The sequence below is a fragment of the Crinia signifera genome, chromosome 1, assembly GCF_055691185.1.
Source record: "Crinia signifera chromosome 1, ASM5569118v1, whole genome shotgun sequence".
NCBI lineage: Eukaryota > Metazoa > Chordata > Amphibia > Anura > Myobatrachidae > Crinia > Crinia signifera.
This window is the reverse complement of record NC_139217.1, coordinates 447,760,191-447,778,983: the sequence shown is the minus strand read 5'-3', so window position 1 is coordinate 447,778,983 and position 18,793 is coordinate 447,760,191. Positions and strand designations below refer to the sequence as shown.

The 18,793-nt window shown below is 47.5% G+C and overlaps 1 protein-coding gene across 1 annotated transcript in view; it reads right to left on the bottom strand.

The window, feature by feature from the left end:
- Nucleotides 1-18,222, bottom strand: part of LOC146016973 (complement component C6-like) — a 35,497-nt gene extending 17,275 nt beyond the window's left edge. The window contains exons 1-9 of the mRNA XM_083151770.1: nt 18,161-18,222; nt 17,846-18,002; nt 17,228-17,372; nt 14,342-14,480; nt 10,380-10,527; nt 8,240-8,440; nt 6,255-6,495; nt 3,291-3,413; nt 2-168 (exon numbers count right to left, since the gene is read on the bottom strand). Coding sequence (XP_083007896.1) covers nt 2-168; nt 3,291-3,413; nt 6,255-6,495; nt 8,240-8,440; nt 10,380-10,527; nt 14,342-14,480; nt 17,228-17,372; nt 17,846-18,002; nt 18,161-18,222 — 1,383 coding nt within the window. The remainder of the gene's footprint in view (nt 1; nt 169-3,290; nt 3,414-6,254; nt 6,496-8,239; nt 8,441-10,379; nt 10,528-14,341; nt 14,481-17,227; nt 17,373-17,845; nt 18,003-18,160) is intronic.
- Between the last annotated feature and the right edge of the window lie 571 nt (nt 18,223-18,793).

Sequence of the window (18,793 nt, the reverse complement as noted above, 5' to 3'; positions counted from 1 at the left end):
CCTCAAATTTCACCATGACCGGGTTGTCTGCCACAGATGCAACCCAGTCTGTATAAACTTGATGCCCAGGGAAGGACCCCTTTCTCTGCCAGGCCAGTTTACCAGCATATTCAGACCGTCCGCCTTTTGTGAGCGAGACAGACTTCTCTGATGACTGTAGAAATGAACCTGATTAGGATGAAATAGTGGGAGGAGACATGGCGGGAGGAATTAGGGCGTGGCACACAATGCAATACACGGGTAGCTATGATTGAATGAATTTTTGTGACTTGATTTTGCTCTTATTGTGACTTTTAACGATTACCTTATATCAGCCAGAGAAGTTATCTACAGAGAAGGTCAATAACCATGTACAGTTCACGTAGGGCCAGATTCTCTAAGCTTCAAAAGTGATAAAATGGAAAGTGATAAACAGCCATCCAATCAGCTCCTACCTGTCATGTCACAGACTGTGTTTGAAAAATGTCAGACAAGAGATGATTGGCTGGCTGCTTATCACTCTCCATTTTATCACTTTTGAAGCTTAGAGAATCTGACCCGTAATCTGTTCCAGACAAATGTTTTATTATTAAACAAGGCAAAGTGTGTGGGGTGTGTGTCTAGATGTATGCTGTATGTGGATGGTGTAATCATTGCCATCCACTTGTTGTTATGCAGAAGTCTTTGTTATACAGGAAGTTCCTCTGCAGCCATTTTGTTGCAGTGATTAAACACACACTTCTGCAGCTCTCCAGAGTCCTGTGGAGAACTTTGCAGTGTCCATGCCCCAATTTGATTCCCAAGACTCTCTTTATGCAATGCATTGCCCACAGATTGGGGCATGCTCATGCTGTCTTGGTGAGATGCTGTATCCCCTTGGAAGCCCTGTTACCCAGATAAAAGCCTGGTGAACAGTGAAATGATATGGGGAAATATGAGATGTAGGGAGGGGACCTACAGGATGAGCAGTGAATGCAGTGCCAGGTGTAATTTGGCAGGAAAACACTGTACTTGCTAAAAGCCAGAGACTCAGGCTCACGGGATGGTGTTTCTGGTTATTAAAGAGTTGATAATATTGTTATGTACAGAAGACCTACGGCATACCCTCCAACTGTACCGATTAAGCCGGTACAGTACCGTTTTTTAACGGTCTGTACCGGCTAAAATCCATTGTACCGATTGTACCGGTTTTTAGGCTTCACAGATTTTATACGCTGCTGATGATACTCTGCACAGCTGGAGCTCCGCTTTTTGTTCTTTTTGTCCCTGCCAGCCACCATAGGTTTTGTGACGTCTGCCTGTGCTATGCTACGATTGGTGATTTCAGCAGTCGCAGGGCGGGCTACTTGAACGGAGAAGTCTGGAACCGCTGTGGCTGTGCAGGCAGTGCATATTAATTATCGGGCATGCGGCGGTAGTACTACGGGCCGTGAGCAGTATGATTTATGCATTGGTTCACCTGTGCTGGACTGTGCCCCGGATTTATCCATCACCTCACACTCCAGGAGCAAGCGTCCGTGACCATAGGTCGTGCTGCGGGATGAGAACCAGGAGTATGTGCAGCCGTGGAAGCATGTAGCCAGGCAGCCTGTACTACAGGAAGGCCACATTGTGCTGGGGTTGTTGCTGCAGGAGAACTGGAGGTTCTGAGCACCAGACGGAGGAGGCAAGCAGCATCTGTTAGGTACAGGGCCTGGCGGGGATTGTTTTGTGCATGCTCAGAGGGGGACAGGGTCATTCTCTGGCTTGTACTCATATGCCCATCAGTCTGACTGCTGCCACCTCCATCCCCCATAGAGAAATCCCCCTCCTGCACAAATTCTGAAAGGTTTGATGGCCACGCCCCGTTTACCTGTGGCCACGCCCGTTTACCTGTGGCCACGCCCCTTTCTGGATTTGTACCGATTTCTGCCCTCCAAGTGTTGTAGGGTATGCTACGGGTATGGATTGTTTGGTCGACCATAACAAGGTGGACAGTCATTATGTCGACACCGTTGGGTCGACATACAGCTAGGTCGACAGGGTTCTAGATCAAAATGGGTGAAGGTCGACAGGGGTCTAGGTCGACAATGGACTAGGTCGACAGTCAAAAGGTCGATATGGGGTTTTTTATATATTTTTTTGCCCAAATGTCGACAAGGTCAACATGGACACAATTTCAAGTGCACCGCGCCCCCTCGCATTGCTCGCGATGCTTCAGGCATGGTGCCTCGCTGTGCACACTATTTTATTCTCTCACCATGCTCTAGTGCAGTGATTTTAAACCTTTTTACCTTGCGGCATACTAAATAAGATTTTAAAATTGCCAAGGCACACCATGAGATCCCCACAGGGCAAAAGACATTGGCCCCCATAGGAAAAAAAACAAACCTATTGCCCCCCCATATAAAAAACAATCACACTGGTCCCCACAGGTAACGCAAATAAAATACATTGGCCCTTTACATGAAAAGAGACCAGTAAATATCAGCTGAACTGGTGGTGGTTGTAAACTGGTTTGGGCATCTCTAGGTCTGGGGAACACTTGAGAACAGCTCAAGGCACACTGGTGTGCCACGGCACAGTGGTTGAAAAACACTGCCCTAGTGGATGGTAGGGCATGAAATACCGCCTGTCGGCACATGTCACCTCAAGAAACAGTCAAAAACCCATGTTGACCTTTTGACTGTCGGCCTAATCCATGTCCACCTAACACATGTGTCGACCTTGACCCCTGTCGACCTAGTCCATTGTCGACCTAGACCCCTGTTGACTTTCACCCATGTCGACCTAGCACCCTGTCGACCTAGCTATATGTCGACCCAACGGTGTTGACCTAATGACTGTCGACCTAGTTGGGGTCGACAATTCGACCGTATTCCAGACCTACACATACTATAAAAATGGCAAATCATGATCACACTTGCGGAACAGCAAGTGCCAGCATGCCCAGACAGTGTGGAAACTGAAGGCTCACACTGGTGTCTAAGCCGCCGGCAGCCTTTGTTATTTTCTTGTTATCGTCAACATTTTGGTGTTGACCTTATAATATGTCTTTGTCTTTAAGGTTGACATTTTCACTACAGTCTACATTCTAGCTGTCAACATTTTACCCCAGCCAATATTTAAAACCGTCTATATATTAAAAAGGTCTAAATTATGTTCATGTCTGATTATGTACCTGTCAACATTTTGTCTGTGTACATATTGATTGTCAACATATAGTCCATGTCAACATTTTTGTCAACAAGTTGACTCTATGGTTATGGTGTCTGTGCTTTCAATCTATACATTTTGACTGTCAAGTAATATATCCGTCCGGCCCCACTTGCCTTCATAGCGCTCTGTCATCTTGTTCGTTGTGCATTTGTTCTTTGTTTTAGTTATTGTCCAAAATAAAATCCTAATGCGCGTTTCCCATGTTGAACATTCTGTTGATTCTTGTTGGGTCAGACCTGTTAAAAAAATATATATTTTTGGTAAAAATAAAACCAAAACAAAAATAAAATAAAATATCCATAATAAGAAACGTAGCATTTGGGAAAATGACGAGGATCGACGGAATGCCCTGTTTGTCCCATGCTGCACTGCTCTCTCATCTTATGGGTGGTTCTGGTTCCGTTAAAGTGGTGAATTAAAGTCAACAATGGATGCATGCTAAGACTGGAGTTTAGTAAAGGCCTATAGGCCGAAATTGGGGCTATGCTGACTTGTACATACAGAGTATTGATAATGATGACAGCTATTTAACCTACTCAGGGCCGCCGAGAGGTATACCGGGCCCTGGTAAAACTTTGGGGGCATGGCCTAATAGCAGGAGGCGTGGTCATATCCCACAATTAGGCCATGCCCCCAACATGTTTCGTGGGTGTGGAAAAACCCTCTAAACTCGAGTGGGGGTGTTATCCCCCCCCCCCCCCCCCCAATTATCAGCAGCAGCAAACACCTACAGAAGGCATGTCCAAACTGTGGCCCTCCAGCTTTTATGAGACTACACATCCCAGCATTGAGTCCCGCAAGGGGACACAGACCCAGAAGTAGTGCGCGGCCATGCTGGTACACAAATTTGTCCTGCGATCAGGTCTGTACCAGAGTCCTGGTTTGGATCTTCTTGCAGTTCAGAATTCAGATTTCTCCTTTTTAAACAACAGAACCAAAAACTGAATATGAATCGAAATACAAAGACGGATTTGAACCAAAACACAATAATGAATTAGAACCAACAAATTGAGTTCTGAGCGCTGCTCTACTGAGCCTGTTTAACTACCTGTATTTGGCCCAGTACCGGATCCACCAATTGGCGACTAGGGGCGGTCACTTGTCACACGGTCTCCAGAGGGGACCTGCTCCGCTCTCCCCACATGATCACCCCATGTCCCAGGCGCCATGAAGCGGCTGTGCTTGTGCAGCAACTCTGATCCCGATGGGCAGCGAGAATAACTACTCCAGTGAGTGCTGCGGGGGGGTGGGGGGGGGGGGGGGGGGGGAGGAGGGTTAAGAGGGGGCCCCCATAATTTTTGTTGTCCTGGGCCCCCACAGACCTTAATCCGGCCCTGATTTGACCTATGTTACAGTGCTCCTTTAATCGCTTAATCACTCAATGGGAGCAGTTGGCCATGTGCAGCTGAGCATAGAGGTGTTTGCCCTTTCAGCATGCTCGCCAGAACCTCCCTGCTGGTGAGCGCTGGCGGAGAGGGACTCCGTTAGACTGGGATGCGCGAGCGCCTCACACACATGCACGTCCCAGTCAGTCGGCAGCTGGGCGGTGGGACTCTGCCTGTCTCTGCTTCAGGGAGACAGACAGGGTTAGCGGAGGGGGTGCGGGGAGGTGGGGGCAAGTGTTGGGGACCGGCGGCGAGGCGGCAGGGACACTGGGGAAGCTCCGACGGAACAGGGCGCGAGCGTCTCGTGCACGCGCACCCCCTTCCGACGGCTGGCGGGGCCTGGCGGCTAGCATGGGCTGGTGATTCTATCCTCAGCCCCTGCACGCATGACAGCGGTACATAAGAGAAGGATGCTAGTGCGTGCAGATTGATTAGTCAGTCAGTGGACCAAACCTCCTGACCTGCTTCTCCTGTGTTCCTATGTCACTCCACATGTTACCATACAGTGAATGGCTGTCAGCACTCTGATTGGTGAATAGCTCCAACCATCCACCAATCACCATGCAGCCAGCCATTCACTGTCTGGCTGCAGCCTAGGAGGCTGGTAGAGAATGCTGCCTCCCCTCTCTGATTGTGTGACAAACACCGGTCCCAGCATGGAGGCCCCTAGAATTGTGGGGCCCAGTGCAGCTGCCCAGTGTGCCTATGTATTAAGATGACCCTTGATTGGATGTCTGTTCAAGCCAGATCTTCTGCAAACCAGCATGGGGCTGGTGCATACTTTCCTATAATGCCAGAATGGCCGGGTTGCTCCAGAAAATCGGGTCCACCTTCTGGCCCCTGGGAAGGTCAATAAGCCCCCCGTAATCCCCCAGCCTCCCACAATCCCCCCGTGGGGACCTGGTGATGCGAATCACGTAATACCTGTAATGCCTGTAATACCGGCATTACACAGCAGGGGGCGCGGTCATGATGATGCAATGTGGTAAGCAGGAATCTGCGGCCAGACGGAACACTTAGGGCGGTATTCAATGTCAGGGTCACGGCAGTCGAGCTTGCTTGACCGCCCTGACCCAGTCCCGTTCTCGGTCAGCTCGACCGAGAACACGCAGGCGGGATTCAATGTCCCGCCTGCCGGGGAGCGAAAAGGGGGCGTGGCGGCGAGTTGCGGCCGGGAAGAGGCGAGCTACAGCCGGCAGCTCGTCACTTACCGGCTGTTCTCGGCAGAACGAGCCCGACAGCTTGTGATGTCGGGCTCGTTCTGCCGAGATACCCTGCTCAATGCTGTCGGGGAAGACAGCATTAAATAGGGCCCGGCGGGCATCTCCCCGGTGGGAGGTGCTCTCCGGAGATTGAATGTCCCCCTTAGTGCATATGACTCTGAATCCTGCTCCATGTGTGCTGGATCATTATGTATTAAGAATACATACTATGGGCCATATTCTCTAAGCTTCAAAAGTGATAAAATGGAGAGTGATAAACAGCCAGCCAATCAGCTCCTGTCTGCCATTTTTCAAACACAGTCTGAGAAATGTCAGATAGGAGCAGATTGGCTGGCTGTTTATCACTCTCCAATTTATCACTTTTGAAGCTTAGAGAATCTGGCCCTGTATCTACTTATTTTACAACAGAACATCTAATGCAGCTGTTTTATGTGTCACTGCCGTAGGATTATCCCTATGACGGCCTTACCTGAATTCTTCAGTTCTTCTGCGCTATACTGGTAGAGAAGGTCGTACGATCCACCCATTGAGCCTTTAGTGATGTAATGGGTGCCAAAATTATCAAATATTCTACTATACAGAGGATAGTTGTATTCCAAGGGAAGGTGATAGAGATCCGCCAGAAAGACATTTGATAACCAGAGATTGTCCGTCTTCATAGCGAAATCTGACACCGAGATCACTTTACTGATCCTAATAAAATTAGAGTTCTAGAAAGGAAAACATATAATATAGTGTCTCATTATTAGTATCAGATGGATTTCATTCCATATGTTATAAATCTATTAGAGGGAGCTGTAGTTTGCTGCTTGAAGTTTACTGTTTGCCGCAGGTGGCTGTTCGTTCCAAAGTCTTTTAAGTGATACAGACCACAGTAGTAGAGACATAGGGGGTGATTCTCTTACACAGAAATGCGGTAAAAACCCCATTATCAGGGTTTTTACCGCATTTCTGTATGTGTCACCGCTGCGGAGGGAATCGCCAGCAAAAGCTGGCGATTCCCTGCAGAAGCCTATGGGCTTCTTACCGCAGCGCTGTATGAGGGAACCGTCACGGATCCCCCCCAGCATGCCCTGCGGCCGGCGCCGTGCTCTGCACATGCGCAGATGGACTCCCGGGTCACAGACCCGAAAGTCCCGCACCGGCACCGCATCGCAAGAAACAGTTCTTATCGCAAGAGCTGTCCCTTGCTTTAATGACCGCATAAGTTAGAGCATATTTGGTTATTAATAAGGCGATGCAAGGCGATACAGGGCCCATAGTGAGGACAGAGACGTAGCAGGGAATGGTAGGGCAGCATTGGATCACTAAAACAACATCGGGTGCAACACATTGGGACACAAGCCAAAACAAAGACAACCAGGAAATCTTCATCCAATGACAGAGATCCAGGGCCGGCGCCACCACTAGGCAAATCTAGGCATTTGCCTAGGGCGCCGGCCACTGGAGGGCGGCATTTTGCCCCCCCCCCCCGTGCCGCCCGCGTACCTGTCCTGCGGCGCTGTGTATTTAAAGCTGGCGGCGGAGGCAGCGGGGGTCACTCTCAGCCAATCAGCGTGCTGCCAGTGTTTTCACAACAGAAGCGCTTCCGCATAGCCCGGCGGATAGCGCTCGTTATTTCTAATGGACTGCAGGGACCCCCGCTGCCTCCGCCGCCAGCTTTAAATACACAGCGCCGCAGGACAGGTACCCCCCTCCCCCGGCACCGGACAGCGCCGCAGGACAGGTACCCCCTCCCCGGCACCGGGGCACCCCCACCCCGACTCGTCTGGGGCACTCCGGTGCCTTGCACCGGCCCTGCAGAGATCCCTTGCCTCTACCCTGCCCCTAAATGGCAGCATCATGCCACATTTTCCCAAATGTCATCGCCCCGTTCCCATCTGCATAATGGCATCAGATTGTCAATCAATGACAGTCAGATGCCGTAGTGAGTACTACATCGCAGGACCCATTTGTGCATCCCATAGCATTTGCCGAATAAGCCCCATTTTTCATAGTTTGGCCACACTCCTCAGTAGCACCAGGGTCTGCAATATGTCTTTGTGGCACTGTCTTTACCAATACTAGTTAAAGTAAAATCATGGTTTTATGGCCAGTGGGTCAGGGGTCTAATAATAATTTGGCGATTGTCCCTCTCCCCTCTTAAGGCCCCCATACACCTGAACAATATTGTACCCGAAAGTACAATTTTGAGTGGTTGTACGATGGATGGTATGCACATCGTGTGCACTGTGCGCATGGTGCGCGGTCCCTCGAGTCGCGAGGTCCACCGTCAGATCAGACGTGCTGTACTCTCATTGTGGTTGAACGAGCATTCAAACGCTCCACGACCTGCTTACGATCAGGGTGAGGTCAAATGTCGGTCATCCACATGTAAGGCCAGCTTTTGAGGTCACTGCCTTGAGCCCAAGTTCTGAAGAACACATGATCCCTGAAGTAATAGAATAACTTTACCTTTTTGTTAGAGGCTTGTACAGTTTCCTTAAATGATGATGTTGATGTCCATTTCGAGCTGGATTTCACACTGAATAATATTGGAATTCTAAAAGAGCCACCTCCAGAAGACTGTGCTGACTGACTGCTGCTACTGTCACGCCTAAAGCCATTCAGGCTGTCATAGAAATTAGAGACTACATCATCCGTTTCGTTCCCCACCTTTGGGAAGCCATGTCAAAAATATGTCAAAAAGTTAGTACTGTATAACAAAATATTCTCTTTTGCAATGTGTTTTGGCGGAACTCTCCTTGCCATCTTTTTTTGTGACCTTGTGTATCCACTATTCCCTACACAGACCTTTGCTGGACAGTAAATCAAACCTTTAACGCTATCATTTTACTTACCGATCTAATTAACCTTGCAGCAGCCAATCCTGGTGCCGTCTATCCCCAACAACCAACCAGAAACTGACTCTCATCAACCGGGGCTGATCTCCTCATTTCCGGCTCCCTATTCTCAATCGTGGTTCCCCCCCTACCACCCGATCCCTCCCTGTTTCTACACATTTATGGACTGTCCATTCTCTACTAGACTAGTGCTACTATTTGGGGCAGTAAGGATCGTGTAATGGTTATCATTACTGCTACTGAGGTCATGGGTTTGATTCCCACCATGGCTCTATCTGTTCTGAGTTTGTATATTCTCCCCGTGTTTGCGTGGGTTTTCTCCGTTTACTGCGGTTTCCTCCCACAATCCAAAAATATACTGGTAGGCTAATTGGCTCCCAACAAAATGAACCCTAGAATGTCTGTGTGTGCATGTACATGTGGTAGGGAATATAGATTGTAAGCTCCACTGGGGCAGGGACTGATGTGAGTGTTGAAATATTCACAACCATTACCAGTGACTTCAAATGGGGACCAAACATAACCACTAATGTCAAAAAAGCCCAACAGCGACTGATCTTCTTGAGGCAACTCGAGAAATTAAACATTCCACAGGATCTGCTGTGTGTTTTCTACACTGCAATCGTGGAGTCCGTCCTATGCTCCTCCAACACAATTTGATATGGGGGGGGGGGGCAGTAAAAATGACAAACAAAGACTACAGAGGGTGGTGAGGACAGCAGAGAAGATCATTGGAACTGGCCTCCCACCTGTCAAAGATATATACTCAGCCAGGGCTAGGAAGCGTGCAGGAAGGATTGTGTCAGACAAGTGGAACCCAGTTTACAACCTGCCTGTTTGAGATTCTTCCATTGGGAAGATGTTTCAGGTCCGTCCCTGTGAGGACTACCAGATCTGTAAGAAGCTTCTTCCCATTAGAAATCCACCTACTGAACAACTGAGTCCAAGCAAGCGAAATACTGAACTCTGCCCGTTAAAATATAATAAACTCTTAGCTAAATGTCCACTAAAAATGTACCTTAAGGATTGAAATGCTTAGAATGTATGTACTCCCCCTCCCCCCCCCCCCCCCCCACACACACACACACACTTCCTTCTTCTCGTTATCACACTGGTGCTGCTGTGTTGTCCACATAAGATTCCTAGTGTACACATGTATACATGGCCAATGAAGTTGATTCTGATTCTCTGTAAAGTGCTGCAGAATATGTATGCACTACAGTACATACGAAACTGTTAATAAATATATAAATTATTGATGTATAATAATACATCTGCTGCTACCATTAATATTGCTGAGGTAACCGCTATCTTCTCATCCTATATAATAAAAAGCTAATGCTGCTCCTCACCTCTTTGAGGTGAATTCAAGTGTTGTGCAGACCGACAGGCACTAGATGGCGCTTGACTGGATAATTTAAGTGTGTTAAGTCTGTTCAGACGCACACAGCCGCTGGCGCGGACATTCTTGTTATGTACAGTAGTTCTGTCATTTTAGTCCCGTTTCCTCTCTGCTCCTCCCCCAAATTCATCTTTCTGGTCCTTAGTTTATATTTACATGGCTCCTCCCTTTTCTCCGCTCCCCTCTGCATGCATCACTGCATCTTTCTCTGCCTCCACCCTTTGCTCTAAGCCACCTCCCCCTAACTACAGTGCCTCTCTCTTTTTCCTCTTTGATCCCTCCTAGGCCCTAGATAACTCTACAATATCCTGCATGCACATCATTTCCAACAAACATGAATGCAATGTACCTCAAATGTGATACTTTCTACATTTGCAGGAAGGCGATACAACTTTCTACTTCGTCCTGTTCCATTTCCAGAAACTGTTTTGCGATTTCCACCAAAATAATTGTTGTCGAATATCTCACCTGCGCTTTCACCGGACAGGTAGTTATACCTATAAGCCAGGATATATGATTGCAAAGCATCCAGTAAATGAGAAGTGGTAACACGATATCACATTTTAAATAGGATGGATAGGGGGATTTGGGACAATATGAATTAATTCCTGTTCCGAGACAATCACAATGGCACTCTACTGAATGCCAACATATTTATTTACCTGTAGATATCACATAAAAATATAGATATCACTACATGCTGCCATATTTCTGCAAGAGGCAATGCTACGGTAAAGGTCAATAAACTGCCTTTGTTGCAATTTAGCATATTCTTTCCATCTTTTTATGTTTGCATCTCGCAGGATATTTAAATAATTTGCATGTCCAATGCTGCTTTCCCACTGCAGACCAGTTTAAAGTACTGGTAATCTTAAATGGTATTTAAAACGGTATTAGCATTCCCACTGCAGCAGATTACCGTTTTAAATACCATTTAAGTACCATTCCCATTGCAGTGAACCGTGTAAAATTTACAGTGCCTACCCCCCCCCAGTGTAAAGAGTGAGTAATCCCTCCCCCCCCCCAAGTGTAAAGAGTGCCTAACCCCCCGTACCTGCCCTGTGCCCCCACCTCCCCTCCCCTTTTACCTGCACGGGGATGCAGGGCAGTGGGGAGGCAGCGGGGGTCCATGCAGGGTTCATGCGGGGTCCAGGCAGTCCCAGTGCCTGATGAGAACTAGTAGTTCTCACTTTGCACATATGTCATGAGTGCACGTGCATAATAATGAGCCGCTCATTACATATGCGCATATGTAATGAGCGGCTCTTTATCATGCACGTGCACTCATTACACATGCACAAAGTGAGAACTACCAGTTCTCATCAGGCACAGGGACTGCCTGGAGGCTAAATAACGTTTAAGAGGCATTCCCACTGCCTCTTAAACGTTATTTTAACGTGTAGGACTTGAAATGCCATTTAACTTTAAACGGTATTTCAACTCTGGCACTTTCCCACTGCAGCCTTAAAACGGTAAATTGCGCTGAAAATCGGCAATTTACCGTTTTTTAGCTGCAGTGAGAAAGGGGCATTAAAATAGCACAATTAAAGCATCAAGTTGTTGTTATTATTATTGCTTGCAATACTGCTTTCATAATGTTATTTCCTATTGAAAAGATTTATATATACAAAATTGTAGACCGGATATCAGGCGGTATAAAAATACCCATCTGTCCCTGTGACTGGTGTGCTAAATTAAATCGACAATCGGACTTGGGCCCTTATTCTGGTTCATTCGCAAACACAAATTCCTTCTCAAATGGACAAAACCATGTGCACTGCAGGTGGGGCAGATGTAACAGGTGCAGAGAGAGTTAGATTTGGGTGGAGTTTGTGCTTCAAAGTGAGATCTATATTGCAGTGTAAAAAATAAAGCAGCCAGTATTTACCCTGCACAGAAACAAAATAACTCACCCAAATCTAACTCTCTCTGCACAAGTTACATCTGCCCCACCTGCAGTGCATGGTTTTGTCCATTTAAAAAGGAATTAGCTTTTTCCAGTTAACCAGAATAAGGGCCAATGTCTAGGTCGATCCCAAAAACATTGACATGCACAAGGTCGACAATGGAAGAATAGTTGACAAGGAAAAGACAGACTCATGAAAAGGTCAACATGAGTTTTTTAAAGTTTTTTTTGGGTGTCAATGTTGACACTTGAGCATGTGGACCCCCACCTGGGGCCTGATTCAGACCCGCTGTCAGCACATGTAGGCTCAAAAAACAGTGAAAAACCCCATGTTGATCTTTTCACTGTCTACCTTGCCCATGTTGACCTAGGCCCATGTTGACTTAGGCTTATGTCGACCTTTCAGCATGTCGACCTAGTGGTGTCAATGTAATGACTGTCAAACAACTTATGTTCAACCAAATGACCGTTTCCCTTTTTAGTCATGATAGGTGTGCGATTTGAAAAATATTACATTTGCGAGTTTGATCTTTTCTATAGGAAAATATCTGGATGTGATTTTTGAAGTGCAAATTTTTGGTCACGGCAAACAAATGCAAATTTTAATAAAATTTTTGAACGTTTGGATACATTTCGCCCACTATCTTCTAGTGTGCACACTCAATATCGTTAATGACACACTTCCTTGACCAGCATGTAGAGACAAGGGAGGTCCTCATTAACAACGGCCGCGCTGCAGTCCCCCACCATCTATCCCTTCCCCGCTGGCAACGGCAAATGTGTAGGCAAATGCCAATGCCGTATGTGTACTTGCCGATGCCATCTGTGGACGCGCACAAGTGTGCATGCACTTGGCGATGATGGCAACCTGCTGGGTACTGCCAAAATGTAAGTTCGGTGGAAATGCGGGCCAAACTTTTTTAAAGGGGTAATCACTTAAGGTACAAGGCAGAATTATCCCTTTAAAAAAACGTCCGGGTTCAGCCAGCATCCCGCACTGACGCCGAACTTGGGCGGCGTAACATTCGGTCCCTGGCTTAAGATGCTGTGCATACAAAGGGCAGTATTCAATGTAGAAAATTCTCTGTGCATGGCGAGAGATTTTTTCTCTCGCCATGCACTCGCCGTGTTCCGGAGCCTCCTGCTCCCACTATTCAACGTATTTAAGACTCGCCGCCACTCGCGGCGAGTCTTAACCCCTGCAGCGGACGAGCGTCCGCGGCAGGGAGCTGACAGGGAGCCGTGGGACGGTGGCATCCAGGGAGATTAAAGTCTCCCTGGATGCCCCAGAACATATGTGGAGGGTAGGGGGCCCCCCCCGGGACCCAGGCAGCACAGGCTGCCCCCCCTATAGCCAGCGGGGGACCCAGTATTCACTGCACCCGAACGTGCATCGGGTGCAGTGAATATATGAATATCTAATGAGCGGCTCGAGCGCTCCGGCCCCCTGCTGGCTGCACTGTGTAAAAAAAAAAAAATATTTTTTTTTTTTTTTTATTAAATATATATTCATGTGCTATAAGCACATGAATAAAAATAACATGCCCCTTCACAGAAAAAAAACCCTGATTTTTTGACACAAAAATTAAAAAAAAAAAACCTTTTAGATTAAAAGTTCACATTCCAGCTCTCCATCAAAAGATGGAGAATTTCTACACGGAGAGAGACGGCGAAAATCACTTAGAAAGACGGCGAATATTTCACATTGAATAGGGTGGTTCACTTTTGGAGAGCAAAATGCTCCGTCCAGGGCGAAAAAAGCAAAAATTCTCCATAAAACACGGAAAATTTTTCTCATTGAATACTGCCCAAAGACTATTTATATAAATAGTATTTTAAGAGAATTGCCATGACGATTTTTTTATACATATTAGTTCAGCTCCCAAAATAGTTGCCTCCATAGGGTTCTACTAATTTAGCTCACTAAATGGCTGCCTCTATGAGGTGCTATTAGTTCAGCTCCTAATATGGCTGCCTCTATGAGGTGCTATTAGTTCAGCTCCTAAAATGGCTTCCTCTATGAGGTGCTATTAGTTCAGCTCCTAAAAGGGCTGCCTCTATGAGGTGCTATTAGTTCAGCTCCTAAAATGGCTGCCTCTATGAGGTGCTATTAGTTCAGCTCCTAAAATGGCTGCCTCTGTGAGGTGCTATTAATGCAGCTCCCGAAATGGCTGCCTCCATGAGGTACTTCAGTGTTGCGTCTAGTTCCAAGTAAATTTATAGGTTGAAGTTTCAAGACTATTAGTAGTAGAACGCACCAGAGAATAGTCAGGTTCTGCAGCATATATCAGTGGTGTTGATGGGTCACTCATACTGAACTGATTCTCACAAAGTTAAGCAATATGAATACTTATACTAATGACACAGGAGACTTCACTGCTATTGACTAAATGAGGTCTGCTTACCCGTTTCCCATAAGCTGAACTCCTGGAATATTCTCATATGTCCTCTTGACTTCTGGCTTCCTCCTACAGTCTCTCTCATCAGAATTGTCTCCGCAATCATTGTCTCCATTGCATTTCAATTTTGTGTCGACGCAGCGACCTATTTTGTAGAAGCCCAAAATTGTGAGCAGAGTCGTTTTTTTTTTCTTTCGTAACACAAAATTTTGTGGCTAAAACTATTTTGTTAAATATGATTCAACTTTACGGCTGTGTCGACGATATGAATGCTGACATGGAAGTCGACAAAATATACCCAGTCCCATTTTGTGCTCAAGGGCTCAAGTTTTTTGTTCTGAAACTTTGGGTTTTCCCCATTGTGTATCTTGTGCACGGTTTGTGACTTGCAAAGGGATTTTGCCATAGGACAGAGCGGCTGTTTTCTGACCCATGGGTTTCTGTTAAACCTTCTATCGGATGAGGTGAGTCATAGATGCAGATCACTTATAATAAATGTAAACTCTAAATAAATAAAGACACTGAGACATAAATTGAGACTGGCAAATGTCAGAAGGGCCGATGGCCAGGTGGGCCGATTGTCTGTCAGCTCAGCACCGCAGCTTAAGATACGTCATTTGCATATGACATCATGCATAGGCGCGCTGCTGCAGATTCCCGGACCGCAGAAGCACCCCCAGAGCCGGAGCAGCATGCCCACAGGGGGTGCACAGGCACCTCCCAATGAGCAGCATCCCCCCGCACTATTGCAGCACCTTCTAGTGATCGGCGCTGATCTGGGCGGAAGTTCCCAGTCCTCACATCAAGGCTGCAGCAGTACAGCCGCTCAGAGGGGGGAGAGTTCCGCGATTCGCAGGTATTGAGGGGTGGGGCTTAATGCCTCGAAATGCCTGCCCCATCAGATACCTTGGCTGGAGCCTGGATAATGTAGCTAGTGTGCTGGCCCCCCTGCCCACTCTCCCACACTCTCCCTCTCTCTCTGATACTCTGCCCACTCTCTCTGACACTCTGTCCACATGGTGTGTGGTATTATATGTAATGGGCATTACGGCATGTGCATAATGTGTAATGGGCATCACACATATCAAATAATGCACAATGGGTATCACAGTGTGTGGCATAATGTGTAACAGGCATTACGGTGTGTGGCATAATGTGTAATGGGCATCACAGTCTGAGGCATAATGTGTAATGGGCATCACGGTCTGAGGCATAACGTGTAGGGTGCATCACAGTCTGAGTTGCAATGGGGCATCACAGTGTGAGACACAATGTGTAATGGGCATCACAGTGTGAAGCGCAATGTGTAATGAGCATCACAGTGTGAGGCACAACATGTAATGGGCATTACGATATGTGGCATAATGTATGGGCATTACTGTATGTGGTGTAATGTGTAATGGCCATCACGGTGTAAAGTGGAACGTGTAATGGGCATCGCAGTGTGAGACGTAATGTGTAATAGGCATCACGTTCTGAGTAATGTGTAATGGGCATCATGGTGTGAGGCGCAACATGTAATGGGCATTATGGTGTGAGGCGTAATGTGTAATGGGCATTGAAGTGTGTTGCATAATATGTAATGGACGTTACAGTGTGTGGCATATGTAACCTGTAATGGATATTATGGCATATGCTATACTATTTTTGGGCGTGCACTGTCCCTACTGGCCCTATTTTACAAAAATTTGTCAAGCCTTGGCATAATCTGTAATGTCCGTAATGCCATATGGTATGTGGCATTATGTGGAATGGGCATTACTGTGTGTGGCATGTGTGATGGGCATTATGGTGTGTTCCATAATGTGTAATGGGCATAACGGTGTGTCCCATAATGTGTAATGCCTCCTTTTTGTGATGCCACACCTCCTTCCCATGAGGACACGCCCCTTTTTGCCGCGTGGCTTTGCTGCGCAAGGGTCCCACCTGCTACAGGTCAATGAGAGAAGTTCACTCCAACAAACCAAATTGCACTCGGACTGGTGACCTGCCGTTCTTTCCCGCCACTGCAAATCGTTCCCCATGGGAACGCCCATCGTTTTCATGGAAATGCCCATGAAACGCTGGGCGCTCCCTTGTGCGAGTCCTTCCGCCTGCAAACCCCCAACCCACCCACCGCCCGCACAGACCAGAATAACTCCCTTAATTTACCTCTTTACATATCCATTCATTCGCATTCTCATATCTGCCTCAGCTGATAATACATCAGAAGTAGCAAGTGTGTGTGTGTGTGTGCCCCAAACGGAGCTCTGTTAGGCCCTCTCCATTGGCTGCCGGTGACATTACAGAGGTGAGGAGCAGCATTAGGCTTTTACTATATAGGATACAGCTAGGTATGTTTATTTTATGTTATTTATATAGTCGTTTTGTTGCTGTTATAAATTTAATCCATTTAGTAGCCAGGAAATTCAGCTAATACAGCAGATGTGCACGATGATGGGCCAGTAAAAAGGGCCTGATTCAGCCATGTTCGCTGAGAGACTGGGCATGCGCGAGGTCTCCGCGTGAATCAAGCCAGCGTATGTAAAGGTGGCCATACACATGCAGATTTATCTGCAGATCTGTCTGGTTGGAACAAAAACATGGTTATGGATGAGACCAAATGACAGTTGACCATTTGAAGATCTGAAGATAAATCTTACTAGTGTATGGGCACCTTAAGACTATCACTGCGCATTGGGGCCATGAGGATTTGAAACACGTTACACTTTAACTAGCAGGAGGGGATGGGAATAATACAAATGTGATGAAACGTCCGACCTCTACAGAGCTATCAGTGAAGCATTTCATTGCAGGACACCACTAACGAGAATGTTGTGCCTTGCCATTGTCAATATACATAGGGCCCATTGTGTGTAGATAATGAGTGCGCAGTTAACATAAACAACTTACCAGTGTCACACCTGAACTTCTTAGTGCAGTCGGCTTCCTCGATGTTACACACTTTTTTCGGGACACACGGTCGGGAGTCTGACAGGAGTCCAGCGCAGCTTTCTCCTCCAAACTGAGAAGGGCGTTCTAACGATCGCACACGGTACTGGGAATACAGCGGGGTGTTAGCGTCCCTGGGCAGTACTGAGCTCACTGCTGGGCGTTCTGTGCGCTCTAGCATCGCTCAGAATGCTCAGCAGTGTCGCTGTGAGTGTAGGCCCCTCATACCTCCCAACTGTCACGATTACAGCGGGACAGTCCCGATTTTCGGGTCCTGTCCCGCTGTCCCACCCACGGCAGGCATTGTCCCGCTGCGGGGGGTGGCAGTTGGGAGACCCCCCAATCTAATAGAATAGATGCTGTGCGCATGCGCACAGCGTCTATTCTCGTATGAAAATGAGGTTGCGGCTAATTAGCATAAGCCGCAACCTCATTTGCATACGCCCCGCCCCCCTTTGCGGGCGCTTCGCCGCGCGAGTGTCCCTATTTCCCCAACACAGAAGTTGGGAGGTATGGGCCCCTTATTGCAGTGCCCTGCCCAAACTTGCATTCTTATTTACATAACCTCATCCATAGTACCTGCTTCTTGAGACAAGGATCACAATCTGACCATGGCCCGAAGTCACCGAGTCGGCAGTTGATTGGACATGGCTGTTCGTTGCACGATCGACTCTCATAAAACGTGCAAAGTTGTTGACAATTATTTTTCCAGTAGTGCTCATCGTAGACCACATTCCTGCAGATAGAGATAGCAAATTAGTGTGTTGGGTATTTTTGAATATCAAACTGAGTATGGTATCTTCTGCTGCCCGCATTGTGTGCAAATCCTGTTTGTACTACGTCAATACAATAAGATCTAATGCTGGTAGACAGTATCATCTTTGCCTTGTTCACCTGTTGTCTGGCTTTGCCTGACACAGGGCTTCAAGTGGTCCTGGAGAGTTATGGGAACTCATTACCTTAGCCACCTAATGCCAGCCCCCCCCCCCCCCCCCCCCCCAGTCCTTCCAGGGCCAGTGGTAGGGGTGGTAGGGTCTTTGTTTCCTCCCCTGCAAGCTACAGATGGAGCCCCTCTCATGCTTGCCCGGCACTCGCCAGAACGTCCCCGCTGGCGAGCGCTGGTGGAGAGGAACTCCATCAGACAGGGGGTGTGCCCCCTTTCCGACGGCTGGCGGCTGGCGGGGGCTAGTGATGGACTCGCCAGCCCCTGCAAAGAAGAGGCTGGCTCCATCTGTATAAAGCTGTTCTTCTGTTAGAATTACTGTGCAGGGATAAGGTGGAGCTAGGTTGATCTAGTTCCAACTGCCCAAACAATACAAGTGGTATAACTCAGGGGCAGATGTATGAAGCAGTGATAATATGGGAGGAGAAATGAGCCAGAGGAGAAGTGGCCCATGGCAATCAATCAGCTGCTCTGTATCATTTTATATTATGCAAATGATAGATGTTACTTCAGTGCTGATTGGTTGCCATGGGCCAGTTCTCCTCTGGCTCTCTTATCCCTGCTTCATACATCTACCCCTCAGT